At 36.2% G+C, this 12,099-nt stretch overlaps 1 protein-coding gene across 1 annotated transcript; it reads right to left on the bottom strand.

Annotated features, from left to right (window-relative positions):
* Window positions 1–8,084: 8,084 nt before the first annotated feature.
* On the bottom strand, window positions 8,085–10,791 carry LOC122296553 (transmembrane 9 superfamily member 11). Its single transcript, XM_043106335.1, has 2 exons — window positions 10,635–10,791; window positions 8,085–10,433 (listed from the first exon to the last, which is right to left on the bottom strand). Exon 2 carries the CDS (start codon window positions 10,409–10,411, stop codon window positions 8,438–8,440), a length of 1,974 nt encoding a protein of 657 aa, XP_042962269.1. The 5' UTR covers window positions 10,412–10,433; window positions 10,635–10,791; the 3' UTR covers window positions 8,085–8,437.
* Window positions 10,792–12,099: the final 1,308 nt, after the last annotated feature.

Below are 12,099 nucleotides of genomic sequence, written 5' to 3' on the forward strand. Positions count from 1 at the left end.
GTTCCTTCTTGTAGCAACCTATATTTCCATAAGTCCATCTAGTGCGTAAAACATTTTTCTCACAAAAGCTGTCATCAGATAAAGGCTTTGAACAATACATTTTCCCCCATGAATTAATACCATCACTATTTGAGGCATCTCATTTTTTCTCCATCCACCAATGAACATCCCATTGTGATTTCATAAATAACTTCAAATAATGCAAATCATACATATAACAAAATTTATATAACATAATGGACCATTAATTACTATGAATTTTTCAACTCTTTAACTTCATTCCAATATGTTCCAAGTCAACCATATACAAGGAAATACATCATGATAGAAATGGGAAGTACAATAGGGAATGTTACATGCATACTCATATATTTTTTATAATATATGTTATGAAAAATATACTGCAATTCTCTACAACATATTTTGCCAATAACTACTTGTATACAAAGATACAGCACTAGATACAATTTTGAAGAAATCCACCCTACTGAGACAAGGTCCAATTCATTTCCTCAAAGTTTGAAACCACATAGCCTCTTCATTCACATATATCTGGAAAAATGAAAGTCATACATTAATCTTGTAGGTTTGACTAGTTTGTATAGTACTAGGACACACACACAATTCATTCAATAATAAAGATCCCTATATTAAATCTGCCCAAAACACATGATGCTAGAAGGGAACATGGATTTGGCTGTAATGAAAATGTCCCACCAAACACTTATATTTAAGCCTCACATTTGTTGCACATGCTAACTTAGTCCAAACTACTCCTGGTCATTGATAGTGAAGAATCTATCATTGAATCTGCAACTCATTTCTTAACAATATATATGTACATATATATATATATATTTGGAAAATATGTGAGTGCAGATTTAAAAATGTATTAGCTTTTGAAATCTGTGGTTAGTTCTTCAACTACCCTTTTGTAAGCCTCCCTCCTTTTCTTTATGTAAAAACGTCCCCCTCATTTCCACTCTTTTCTCCCCCCTTAAGTTCCAGAAGAAGGCTGCCTTTAGCTCTAGAGTCCACCGTCAATCGAAGTCCACCCAAACGAAAATAGCACCGCCCTCAAAACCTCAGCTTCTCGTTTTTTTTTTTTTTTTTTCTGTAAACCAGCTCCCCTCTCAACGTGCCTCTGTCCTTCTCGCCGAAAGTTCTTTTACGTTCAAAGTCGTCTCCATTTTGTGTCTTTTTCAGCTGCCCAAGTCCACCGCATACTTCCCTCCCTTTGTCTTATCTTTTGCTATCATCTTTTTGTCAAAGCTGAAACAGCTACTCATATCTTGTTAAGAAAAGTTCTGCTACATATGCGTGAGTCTCTCTTTCTGCATGTTTCTTTATATTTCCTCTCAATTAGCATGTGCTTTTGGTCAAAAGTTCCAACCGGATCTCATGTGAGTTTTATTTAAACTGAAAAAAAGGAGAAGAAATAACACTCAAAAATAAATTAAAAGGAAAAATAGATTATCAAAAATATGTTATATATGTGAGGAAATATTGTTCAATTAAATCATAATTATAAAATTAAGCATAAACATGATATTAATCAATTAAAAATACAACTCGTATTTATGCTTATTAACCATTTTTTCATCTAAAACCAATAATAATATCATGAAATGATTAAAATATATTAGTTCTAAATGTATGAAATATGCAATATTTCAGCTCAATCGTGGACTTAGATGCCTAGTGCATTAAACCTAGGTTTACAATTGGGTTTTTGCATGGCTCAAAACCATGCACCAACCTATAATAAAATAAGCTAAAAGACTTAGCTAAGTCTGGGTGTCACAGGGGGCTTTTGCAGGGTACATTTGTTTTAAATGCACCAACCTATTCCGCATTCATGTCACTTGAGACTTTGTGCTCAATACCTTCTAAAATCTCCAAGTAACCCCTTGACTTAGTTGTTGAAAAAGAGAGATGAAATATTCCACAACCAATTGGTCTCTTTGATCCCCTTCCTGCCATTCACCTCTCTTATCTTTCAGCTTTTTAATAAAATTCTTCTCCATTCTTTGTGAATTTTTGGAATGAAGAATCTAGAATTCTGTTCACTTTCTTCAATTAAAGTGCCTTAGACCTTTGCCTCCACATAACTTCTTCTCTTTCAAGCCACACTTGAACATCTTCCCTTGCACAATAAAAGTGAGCAGTGTCAACCCTAGCTGGATCTGAATCTTGCAACTATTTTAATCTATTTCTTGCTTTTGCCAGTTAGTGCTGAATATTCCCCAATGTAGCTCTATTCCAAACCTCAAATTTCTCACTACAACATTTAATCAACCCCATTACCTCCATCATATTATTTCTATTCATTCAAGATTGCCAAGACTCTTCAATAATTTGTGTGCATTTATCCTCAGACACCCACATAGCTTCAAACCTAAAGGGTTTTTTTTTTTTTTCCCCTTCAAAAAGCTCCCCCTCCGTGTTTATCCATAATGGCAAATGATCAGAATAAGTAGCAATGCCATGAGTAACTTCTACTTGTGGGAAAATCTGAGTCCAGTTATAATTAGCCAAAAACCTATCCAGCCTTTCACTGATACACCTGCCATCTCTTCTATTACTCCACGTGAATTTAGGATCTCTAAACCCCAAATCCATTAAGACACAGTCAGTTAAAATATCCTTAAAAGCCAGCATCAGTTCTTAGATCTTGATCTACCCCTCGATTTTTCTGATTGATCTAAAATTTCATTCAAATCCCCACAAATCAATCATGCTTTCCCATTCACTCGTGATAATGATCTGATCAAGTCCCAAGTTTGCATTCTACATGCAGTATCAGGGTGGCCATAAACACCCGTAAGATACCATTCATTTGACTTATCGGTATTATCTCTATTCAACACATCTATATGAAATTTTGAGAAAGTAATTACAGAAAAATTTATTTATTTCTTCCACAACATAACAGTACATCCACTTTTACCTTCACAATCTACAGAAAGACAATTAACAAACCCAAATCGATACTTACATTTTTCCATTGCTCTTGCCCTCAATTTGGTCTCTTGGAGGAACAAGATATCGATAGCTTTCTTCTTGATGATATCTTGAAGGGCACAAACTCTCTATGGGTTCCTAAGCCCAGGAGAATTCCAATTGAAGATTTTCATGGCTGCCGGCAGGGCTGGAATCTTGCCTCCACTGATATTGTAGGTCATTTCTCCAAGGCCACTTCATCTCTTATCCCCACAATCGCAACAAATTTATGAACTTTGAACTACTTTTCTTCCTTCACTAACTCAATACTTCACTTCTTCCTCTTCACGGCACAATCATGGTGCCCATATCCCAATTTTCCATAGCAGAAGTCCAGTAACCTTTCACAAGTAAAATGAGCCCAGTATGGATCCTTGGAGCCAATACAGATTTTTTTCATCTTAGTAAAGGCTTTTAAATATCAAGACAGACGTGCACCCTCATAAACGCCCCCCACGCTATCTCAAGAATAGCTTCTTCGACTCAGCCAATAGCACTTTCAATTAGATTACCTATATACTCATTTCTAGCCATAAGAGGCAACTCATGAATCCTTACCCAAAATAAAGCCTCCATCAACTAGATTTGATGGACTTCTTATGACCCATCAAAATCTTTTACCAATACTAGTTGCTTATCAAAAGACTAAGGTCCCTCCTAGATCACCTTCACCTTATCCCTAATATCTTCAAATTCTGCAAGTGTAAATACTAATCCCAAATCTTGGAACTTTGGAGACTTCACTGGATGCCAAATCTTCTTCAGAGTCTACTTAAAATTGTTTCTATTATAATGATGATCCGTCAACAACTTCAAAATCCAACACTTTTCTACTCTAACCATATTATCTCATAGTAACTCAGTTTCCACATGGATTACCTCCTGCTCTTGCTCAGTTAGAGACTGCTTCTCACAAATCCGCTCTACCTCTTCATCTATAGTAGCACTTTTTTAAACGTCAAAAGGTCTGGCTATAAAAGCCTCTGTACATAGACAAGAAGAGACCCTACTCTAAAGAGAAAACGAGAGAGGGGAATTTTTTTGTGACTGGCATGTAATTAAATGGAAAGTAAAAGCAATTTAGACTTATGGAAACCACTGAAATTCATTGAAGAGATACAATTCGTATGGCATTTACAAAGGACATAATTGGAATTGGTACTGAGAGAGTGAAGAGAGAGAATGAGAAAGTAAGAGAAAGGGAACAGTGCATAGAGACTTACCGAAAGGAAACAGAGGGCCTCGTGACTCACTGGGAGGAGTTTAGGGTGTGAAGGAATTTTATGGGTGAGCTATGGTAGAAAGATCAATCGGTCACCTCTGTGACACGGTGGAGGAGAGCTGAGGTGAGAACCACAATGGTTGTTTGGCTCGGCTTCACCTGGCATGGTGGTGGTGTTCTAAGGTGAGAAAATCACTTTGTGGTGTCTCAGTTGTTGGTGGTAGTGGTGTTTGGTTTATAGTGGATTGGTTGAAATTTTGGGAGTATTCGATTTGAATTTTTTCGCTGAGGGAGGTGATATATAGACACGAGAGTGTTCGATCCAAAGTCGATCATTGGCTTCCGTGGGATGATTTATGAGGAAAATAAAAAAAGGTGGATGAAGGAGAGTTTGATTTGGTGGGAGTTTAGTGGTTAATCTGTAATAGGAAGGAACCACCTTGAAGTGATTGTGATTGATAAGGATAATGGTTCTAAATGATTATATATGCGGCGAGATTGGAATTGGGAATTTGAGATCAAGATAAACATGTAAAATTGGTCCGGTATCTAAGAGTTTAAGAGACGGTAGAGTTTAAGATAAAAATTGGCAATAAAGGTTTTAGGGAACTCAGATAGTGGGTTAAGATTCAAAAAGGTGGCACTACAGCCACCAAGAATCCCCATCGAGAGATTCTCTCAACAAGGCAAAGTGCCTTTCTTTCATACTTTTTTTTCTATCCTTAATTTTTTTAAAAAAAAATTCACAACATCATTAAAAAAATTACTTACTTAATCACTAAGTAAAAAAAAAAACTATCAGTAGAAATGCTTGGGACTCATTATCAGGATCCCAGGCATTTCTCAACATTTTGGCCATATAGACATTTTCCCACATGTTTGGCACATTGAATAAGGTTTTCCTTCTAGTGATGGTCCTTGATGGTTCTCACTATAAAGCCTCTTGTCCCTATGTGACACTTATTTGTGTCTATGTATGGTCAATTAGTAAATAGTGTTTTGGTTTTTTAGCTAAAGAGAGATGGACTAAGATAAAAGGCTTTCTAGTAGGGGTGATACCTGCATTTGTAGGGGCCAGGTCGACCCTTTTCCGAACCGACTACAATAGTGCCCATGACCCATAGGGCCCACAAATGATCTTTCGGCCAAAAAGCGACCAAAAACACATATGTGGACTCAAATTGTAAATTTAAATCTTTGAATATGATTATAATTTAAAAATTAATAACAAAATTTTTAAATTTGTTAGTGATACTTTGTGCAAGTGAGAAAGTAGCCTAGTGGGGCCTTTATAAAGGAGGCCAAAGCAATACAAGAGTCTTACTTAGACAAAATGAGACTCTCGTATTACGAAAGCAAAGTATTAAGTAAAAACTATATTTAACACATATTAATATATTTATACATAGTAAAACTAATAATAAATATTTTATAAATATGTATAAATATATATATATATATAAATAGGGGGGGTGGTTTGGGCAGTCTACCCCTTGGCCTCGCTAGTATTGTTCCAAACTTTTAAATAAAACATAAAAAATAATATAATTTTATCAAATTTAAAAAAAAAATTAAAAATTTATATTTAAATAATTTGTAAACTTTATAATATTTTAATTAAACTTTATAATATTTTCATTATCATATACTATATATGATAGGAAACTGCATCCAATAAACACATGATCATTGATGTAGCTAAAACGTAATATATATTCTAAATTGTTTGAATTGTAAATTGTTGTCTATAAATTATCATGCATATCATCCATTGCGGTGGGTTGTGAACACAAGCAATTTGTAAAAGTACTCAAGTAAAAGATATAAGTATGATGAAATGATCTCCTCCCTTGATGGAGAAAGTTACTTTCATTGTATATTACCGTCTTTACAATTTGGGATTGACAAATTATCATCTACCTCTTGAACATTGTTATCATTTTTTTCTCTGTTCAATACGGAAATTCTACAAGTGATCCAGCTTGATGGAAACAATTGAAGGGTATGTAAGGAAAATGAAGAATTAATGTACCGATGTGCAGAGTGTTGGTCTCAAATGATCATCGCGGATGGTTTTTTTGTAAGGTGGAAATCCAATTGAGTATTACATATACAGTACCCACCAGAGAACCTGCACATATGGAGTTGCAACCTGCACATGTTTCATTTTGTAAGCACTCACACCCACATATTAATTCAAGAGACTTGAGGTATTACCGTTTATATCGAATCCAATAACTATAACATTTCAATTAAATTAGACATCATTTGATTACACAGTTCATATGAGATGAGACGAGATATTTTGTTGAAAGTTAAATAAAATATTATTATCATATAATTTTTTAATATTAGTTTTGTTTTGAAATTTGAAAAAGTTGAATTGTTTGTTTTATATATATATATATATATATATTTTTTTTTTTTTATGTCGGGGAACCTCTCCAAGGCAGGGCCCTTTGGACCCACTCTTGTAGAATAAATGCGACGAAATGTAATGATTGTATGAGACGAGATGAAATGAAATAGTTTAATTTTATGTAACCAAACCAATGAAAGAAATGCGGAGAAAATGAGATCCATAAGATGACAAATCTCAAGACACCCAAAATAAAACATATACAATGACAACACCTATATATGTTTAAACCACCAATTTGCTCTGGCTGGAAGAGCGACGAGGGCGGGGGGAATGAAATGGTATTCGTGTGTGGGCTTAAAATTATATGCATTCTCATACAAATAAGTAGATAAATCAACTTATTTAAGATAAATCAACTTATTTGAGAAAAATTCATGATCGACACAAGCTTCTTTTGTGGAAAATTTTCTGGGATATATTACCCACGAAAGGAATACTGAAGAGATTTTTATTATTTATGCCATCTCTCAATTGCCCTTTATGCAATGAGCAAGAAGAAACGTTGCTTTATCTCTATATTGAATGCCCAATCTCAAGAATATTGTGGAGTCAAAGTAGGTGGCCTTTAAATCTTTCCTCCTTGGTAATTATTACAATTCAGGAATGAATTACTCTCATACTCAATCCAAAACAGAAGCTGGGACTAAACCCCCAAGATGTTCAACCTTTTCAAATATTCGCGACTCTGATAATGTATTTTATTTGGCAAATGAGAAATGATATAGTCCACAATCAAACAGTCTTACCACTGCAGAAAGCAAAAGAACAACTGAATTTATCCTATCAAGAGAATCTAAAGGCTTGGGAAATGAAGAGTACTTATCAAATCATCCAACCTTGGGAACATCCTGAGCCCCATAACGTAAGTATCTCTTTCAATGCTACAATCAGGACTTCTTCATGGATTTCAGCGATAAGTCGCATCTCACAAGGGAACGTATTAGAAATATGGGCAGAAGAAATTGACACAACAATCCCAATAGTAGCCAAAGCATTTGCAACAAAACTTGCTATTAATAGGGCAAAGCACTCTCAGTTCCCAAATGTCACTTTTGAAGGTGATTCTCCCAAATGTCACTTTTGAAGGTAATTCTCTCATTGTTATATCATCCATCCAAGGCGCCTCATCTCACTGGCAAATATCTCCCATTCTGGATGACATCACTCCAATGTTAGATTTACAACAAGGATGGCTTTATAAAAAAATCAATCGATCTCAAAATCGATTTGCGCATTTTGTAGCGCAATGGGCAACAACCAATGGGATTATTGGTCGCATTCCAGTAGCTATTTTACCTTCCAATATTGTAACTATAGATAGTGGTAAAGACCCTCAAGTGGTTTCTTAAGTTCATTAATATATATAAATATATATATATGCAAGATTAATTAAAAAAAAAAAAGCAGATAAACCAGCTACGCAAAACAAAGTCAAAATAAACAGCAAAAATATTGTACCTTTAGCATTTTAAACCAAACAGGTATCTTAAATCCAAAATTTTACACTAAGATCATCCCATACCAACAACCACCACCAACTACTGATGCGTCCTGTCCGCCAGAATGCAAGTTAACTTTAGTGGCCATGTCTCCTGCCATGATTTCCAGCTAATAAAGAATTAAGCAAATCCGGTCGAATTATTGTCATTACATTTCCTAGTTCCCCATATAGCAAAATAAACTCTAGAAAAGTAAACACAGTAAAACATCTTTGAACCCGTCACAATTTCTCTCTCCTCAACAATGTTCTTCAAGGTGCTCAGGCTCCTCTGAGCAAAGGATGTTGATCTTCAATCCAGCTTCACCGAAGAGAACAAGTAATGCACGAACCAGAATGATGAAAGAAACCCAATTGTGCCTGTCGCCAGCATGATTGCTACAACCATGAAGAGTGAATATCCCAAATAAAGCGTGGCCGAGACAGGTCCACTCAAATTCTTCAGGTCGAATACGAGATAGTTTACAGAGTACAAGAAGATGTATATGGCAACAGAACCAGAAGCAAAAAATGACTTCCACCACCATTTCCAGTCCTCCACACAGAGATGCATGTAGGTCAAAACCAAAGATACCTCAGCACAAACCACCACGAGGAGAATCAAAACAATAAAGAGGAACCCAAAGACATAGTATACACGGCCCATCCAAATGCTAGACATTATAAAGAATAGCTCAATGAAAAGGGTGCCAAAGGGAAGTGTGCCAGCGCCTAGAACAAGAAGCCAAGAAGGGTATTTCTGAGCTGGTATTTCCCGTGGAATCTGGTTTGTTCGAACTGGGTATTCAATATGAGATGCCTTTGCCCCAAAGTATCCACCAACTAAGGTAAGTGGAACTGAGATGCAGAACCAGAGGAGAAGCAGGATGACAAATAGAGAAAATGGAATGGCTCCTGTGCTGTGACTTCCCCACAAGAGGAAATTCAAAGTGGTGAGGATCAAAAAGGCAATACCAGGGAAGAAACAAGCAACTTTCCATGAGACTGAAACCCATCCTTTGTTATCGCCACAGCCAATCGTCCTCCAAAGACGAACAGCAGCATAACCAGCTGCAATACCAAGTATCATATAGAAAAATAGCATACCTGTAACAAGTGTTCCACGTGATGCAGGTGACATGAATCCAAGAGCCGCAAACAATATTGTAACAACAGCCATTCCAAGAATCTGAACCCCATCTCCAACCATGATACACAAAAGGGCAGGATTGGTTGGGGCACGGAAAACATCCCCAACAACAAGCTTCCACCCAGATAGCTCCTCATTCATCTGTGCTTGTGCCTCCTTGTCAAGCTCCTCGTAACGGGTCAGATCCCGCCTAACAGTCCTCAGGAAAATGACGAGAACAATACCAGCAAGGAAGGTTATCACCATTAGAGAATTCAAAATGGAGAACCAATGGACTTTCGATCCCTCCATCTTCAAATAAGCATCCCAACGCGACGGCCACTTGATGTCACTCTCCTCAAACGTGACCTCATACGTGAAGACAAGTGGCTGCCCTTCCTTGATTGGCATAGACACAGTGTTGGGATCACATTTCACTGTATTGGGATACTTGCCATATTTCTGCAAATTCTTCACTGAATCAACATTATGCATAACACTGCAAGGTATCACCTCAAACCCAACAACCATGTACCCAGGCTTATCCGAATCCCCCTTTCTAATTGATGGGATCATATCAGGTGTATCACCAGTCCCCATTAAACGTGCCACATTGGCTTCTTCATACTTATGAACGAGCACATTAAACTTCAAATGGTTAAATATATAGTAAACATCTTGAAGCTTAACTCCAACAGGGTACCCCGTCCACCGCAAAACAAAACCCTCCTTCTTTGTATACCGAATTGCAGGCAAATTATCAAGAATCAAATTAACCTGATACATCTCATCAATTCTTTTCTTCAATAAGTTAAACTTTTCGGCCGATAATGGATCGGTCTTGCACAAAAAGATCTCAGTCTCATTCTTGTACATATTGAACCGATACGGAGAGTTTTCAATCCGATCCCCCATTAGAAGCTCCCCAAGATTCTCAGCACTGTCCTTGATACCCCCATCGGGCGTACAAAACGGCAAACTGTAATAGCTAAAGGGCATTTCCGTATCGATGGAAGTAAGGGAATTGACTTTCACCCATAAGTCGTCACCGACACCGTATTTGTGAGGGTAACTACCCGGAAGGTAAAACCCATACCCGGATTGGAATACCAAGCAGATGGTCAATACCCAGATTCTAAATTGATCGAAAAGCCCCATTCTTGCCAGATGTGTGTCAGATCTGGAAGACCCAGGACAGAAACCGAATGAAAAACAGCAAAATAAGCCCAAATTCTACGTGGGTTTTAGGTTTACTTGCAGATTCAGATATGACAGCATAGAAATCAAACACAGTTCTAGCAGTGAGAATCTAAACGAATTAGGAAGAAATCGAAGATAACAGGAAATAAAAGGGTCAAGAGAAAGTACGGATCTGACTGACCTTCACCGCCGGAAGAGTGAGGGATGCACGAAAATGGAGAGATGGGCCTCTCTGTCTGAGGAAGAACCACTGACGAAGAGAGGGGAGGTTATACAAGATTTTATACGATCGGTTTTTCTTCGTGAGTGTGGCAAAGCCAAAGTAGCTGTAGTCTTGTAATTGATTGACCATAATGACCTTCAGAATTCAGATTCCAATTCCTGTCCTCAAGTGTCAATATTCTTATATGTTTAATTGTTATAATTTTTATATCATAAAAAAAGGTTGATGGTTAATTATTAAACAGTAATCAGTAATCTTTCAATTTTTTTTTTTTTTTGAGATATGAATTCATCACATCAGTTATCACAATGTTTATATATTACACTCATATTCTACTTTTATAGTTTTCTATATAAAAAGTATATATGTTGTCATTTTTATATACCCTTTATGCACTCTACTAATTTGATTAATTACGTTATTTTTTTAATATCAAATAATCGTATCAGTAAATAGCACAAAGAATATATCAAAATAACTGTATATAGTACAACTCATAACTCAGCATCCTCATGTACTTATATATCAGAAAAAGATATTTGACTTAATATGTTATTAAAAAAAAATAGAAATCAATATATATAAATAAATAAATATATATATATATATATATTAGCCCTTTGAAAGATGCATTATAACGAACCTAATGAAGAAGGAGACCGAAAACAATACCTACAGTTCTCTGTGATCATTTGAGGACTGATTTAATTGTTCATCAGAACTTAAAACACATTCTCCTCGACCCTTTTTGCATCACTCTGGCTTGGGCTCCTTTCCAACTCTCACAAAATCACCCACAAAATAATAATAATACTGCTGCAGTGACAAACAGATTTTATAAACTAATATAGTTTCATCATGTAATAATTTTTTTTTTTTTTTTTTTTTTATGTCGGGGAACCTCTCCAAGGCAAAACCCTTTGGACCTACCCCTGCAGAGTAAACCCCGGTCCTATGCACCGTATCCTCGGAAGTTTTCCTACATGGAACTGATTAAATCGCTGGCGTTTCACCAGGGAGTGTGACTCCAAAGGATTGTTTGCACCCATGAGGTATTGAACCTTGGACCTTGAAGGGAATGAGACCCCAAAACCAAGGTCTTCACCACTTAGGCTAATCCCTTGGGGTTATATAGTAATTTAAATATAGTTTATAATAAAAATAAATTTACAATCTAACGTACTATATCTATTATGAACATGTTTCACCATCACTCATGTATAATCACCTGCAACTAAAGAGTAGAGTAGCTTGAGAAATTCATAGAAACGTCTTTGATGCTTAAGTCAATAATTACAAGGAGAAAACCATTTTCAATACCAATGAATCAGATGATCGTTATATCTTGGAATGAGGGGCTCATTTGATATCCAAATGGTAACTGCGCTCACCCAACAAATTCTCCAGTGGTTATCTTTTCGGT

This window comes from Carya illinoinensis, chromosome 15, assembly GCF_018687715.1.
Source record: "Carya illinoinensis cultivar Pawnee chromosome 15, C.illinoinensisPawnee_v1, whole genome shotgun sequence".
NCBI lineage: Eukaryota > Viridiplantae > Streptophyta > Magnoliopsida > Fagales > Juglandaceae > Carya > Carya illinoinensis.

Excerpts from the sequence above, each read along its gene's own strand:
- LOC122296553 (XM_043106335.1), bottom strand. The coding sequence starts at position 10,411 with ATGGGGCTTTTCGATCAATTTAGAATCTGGGTATTGACCATCTGCTTG.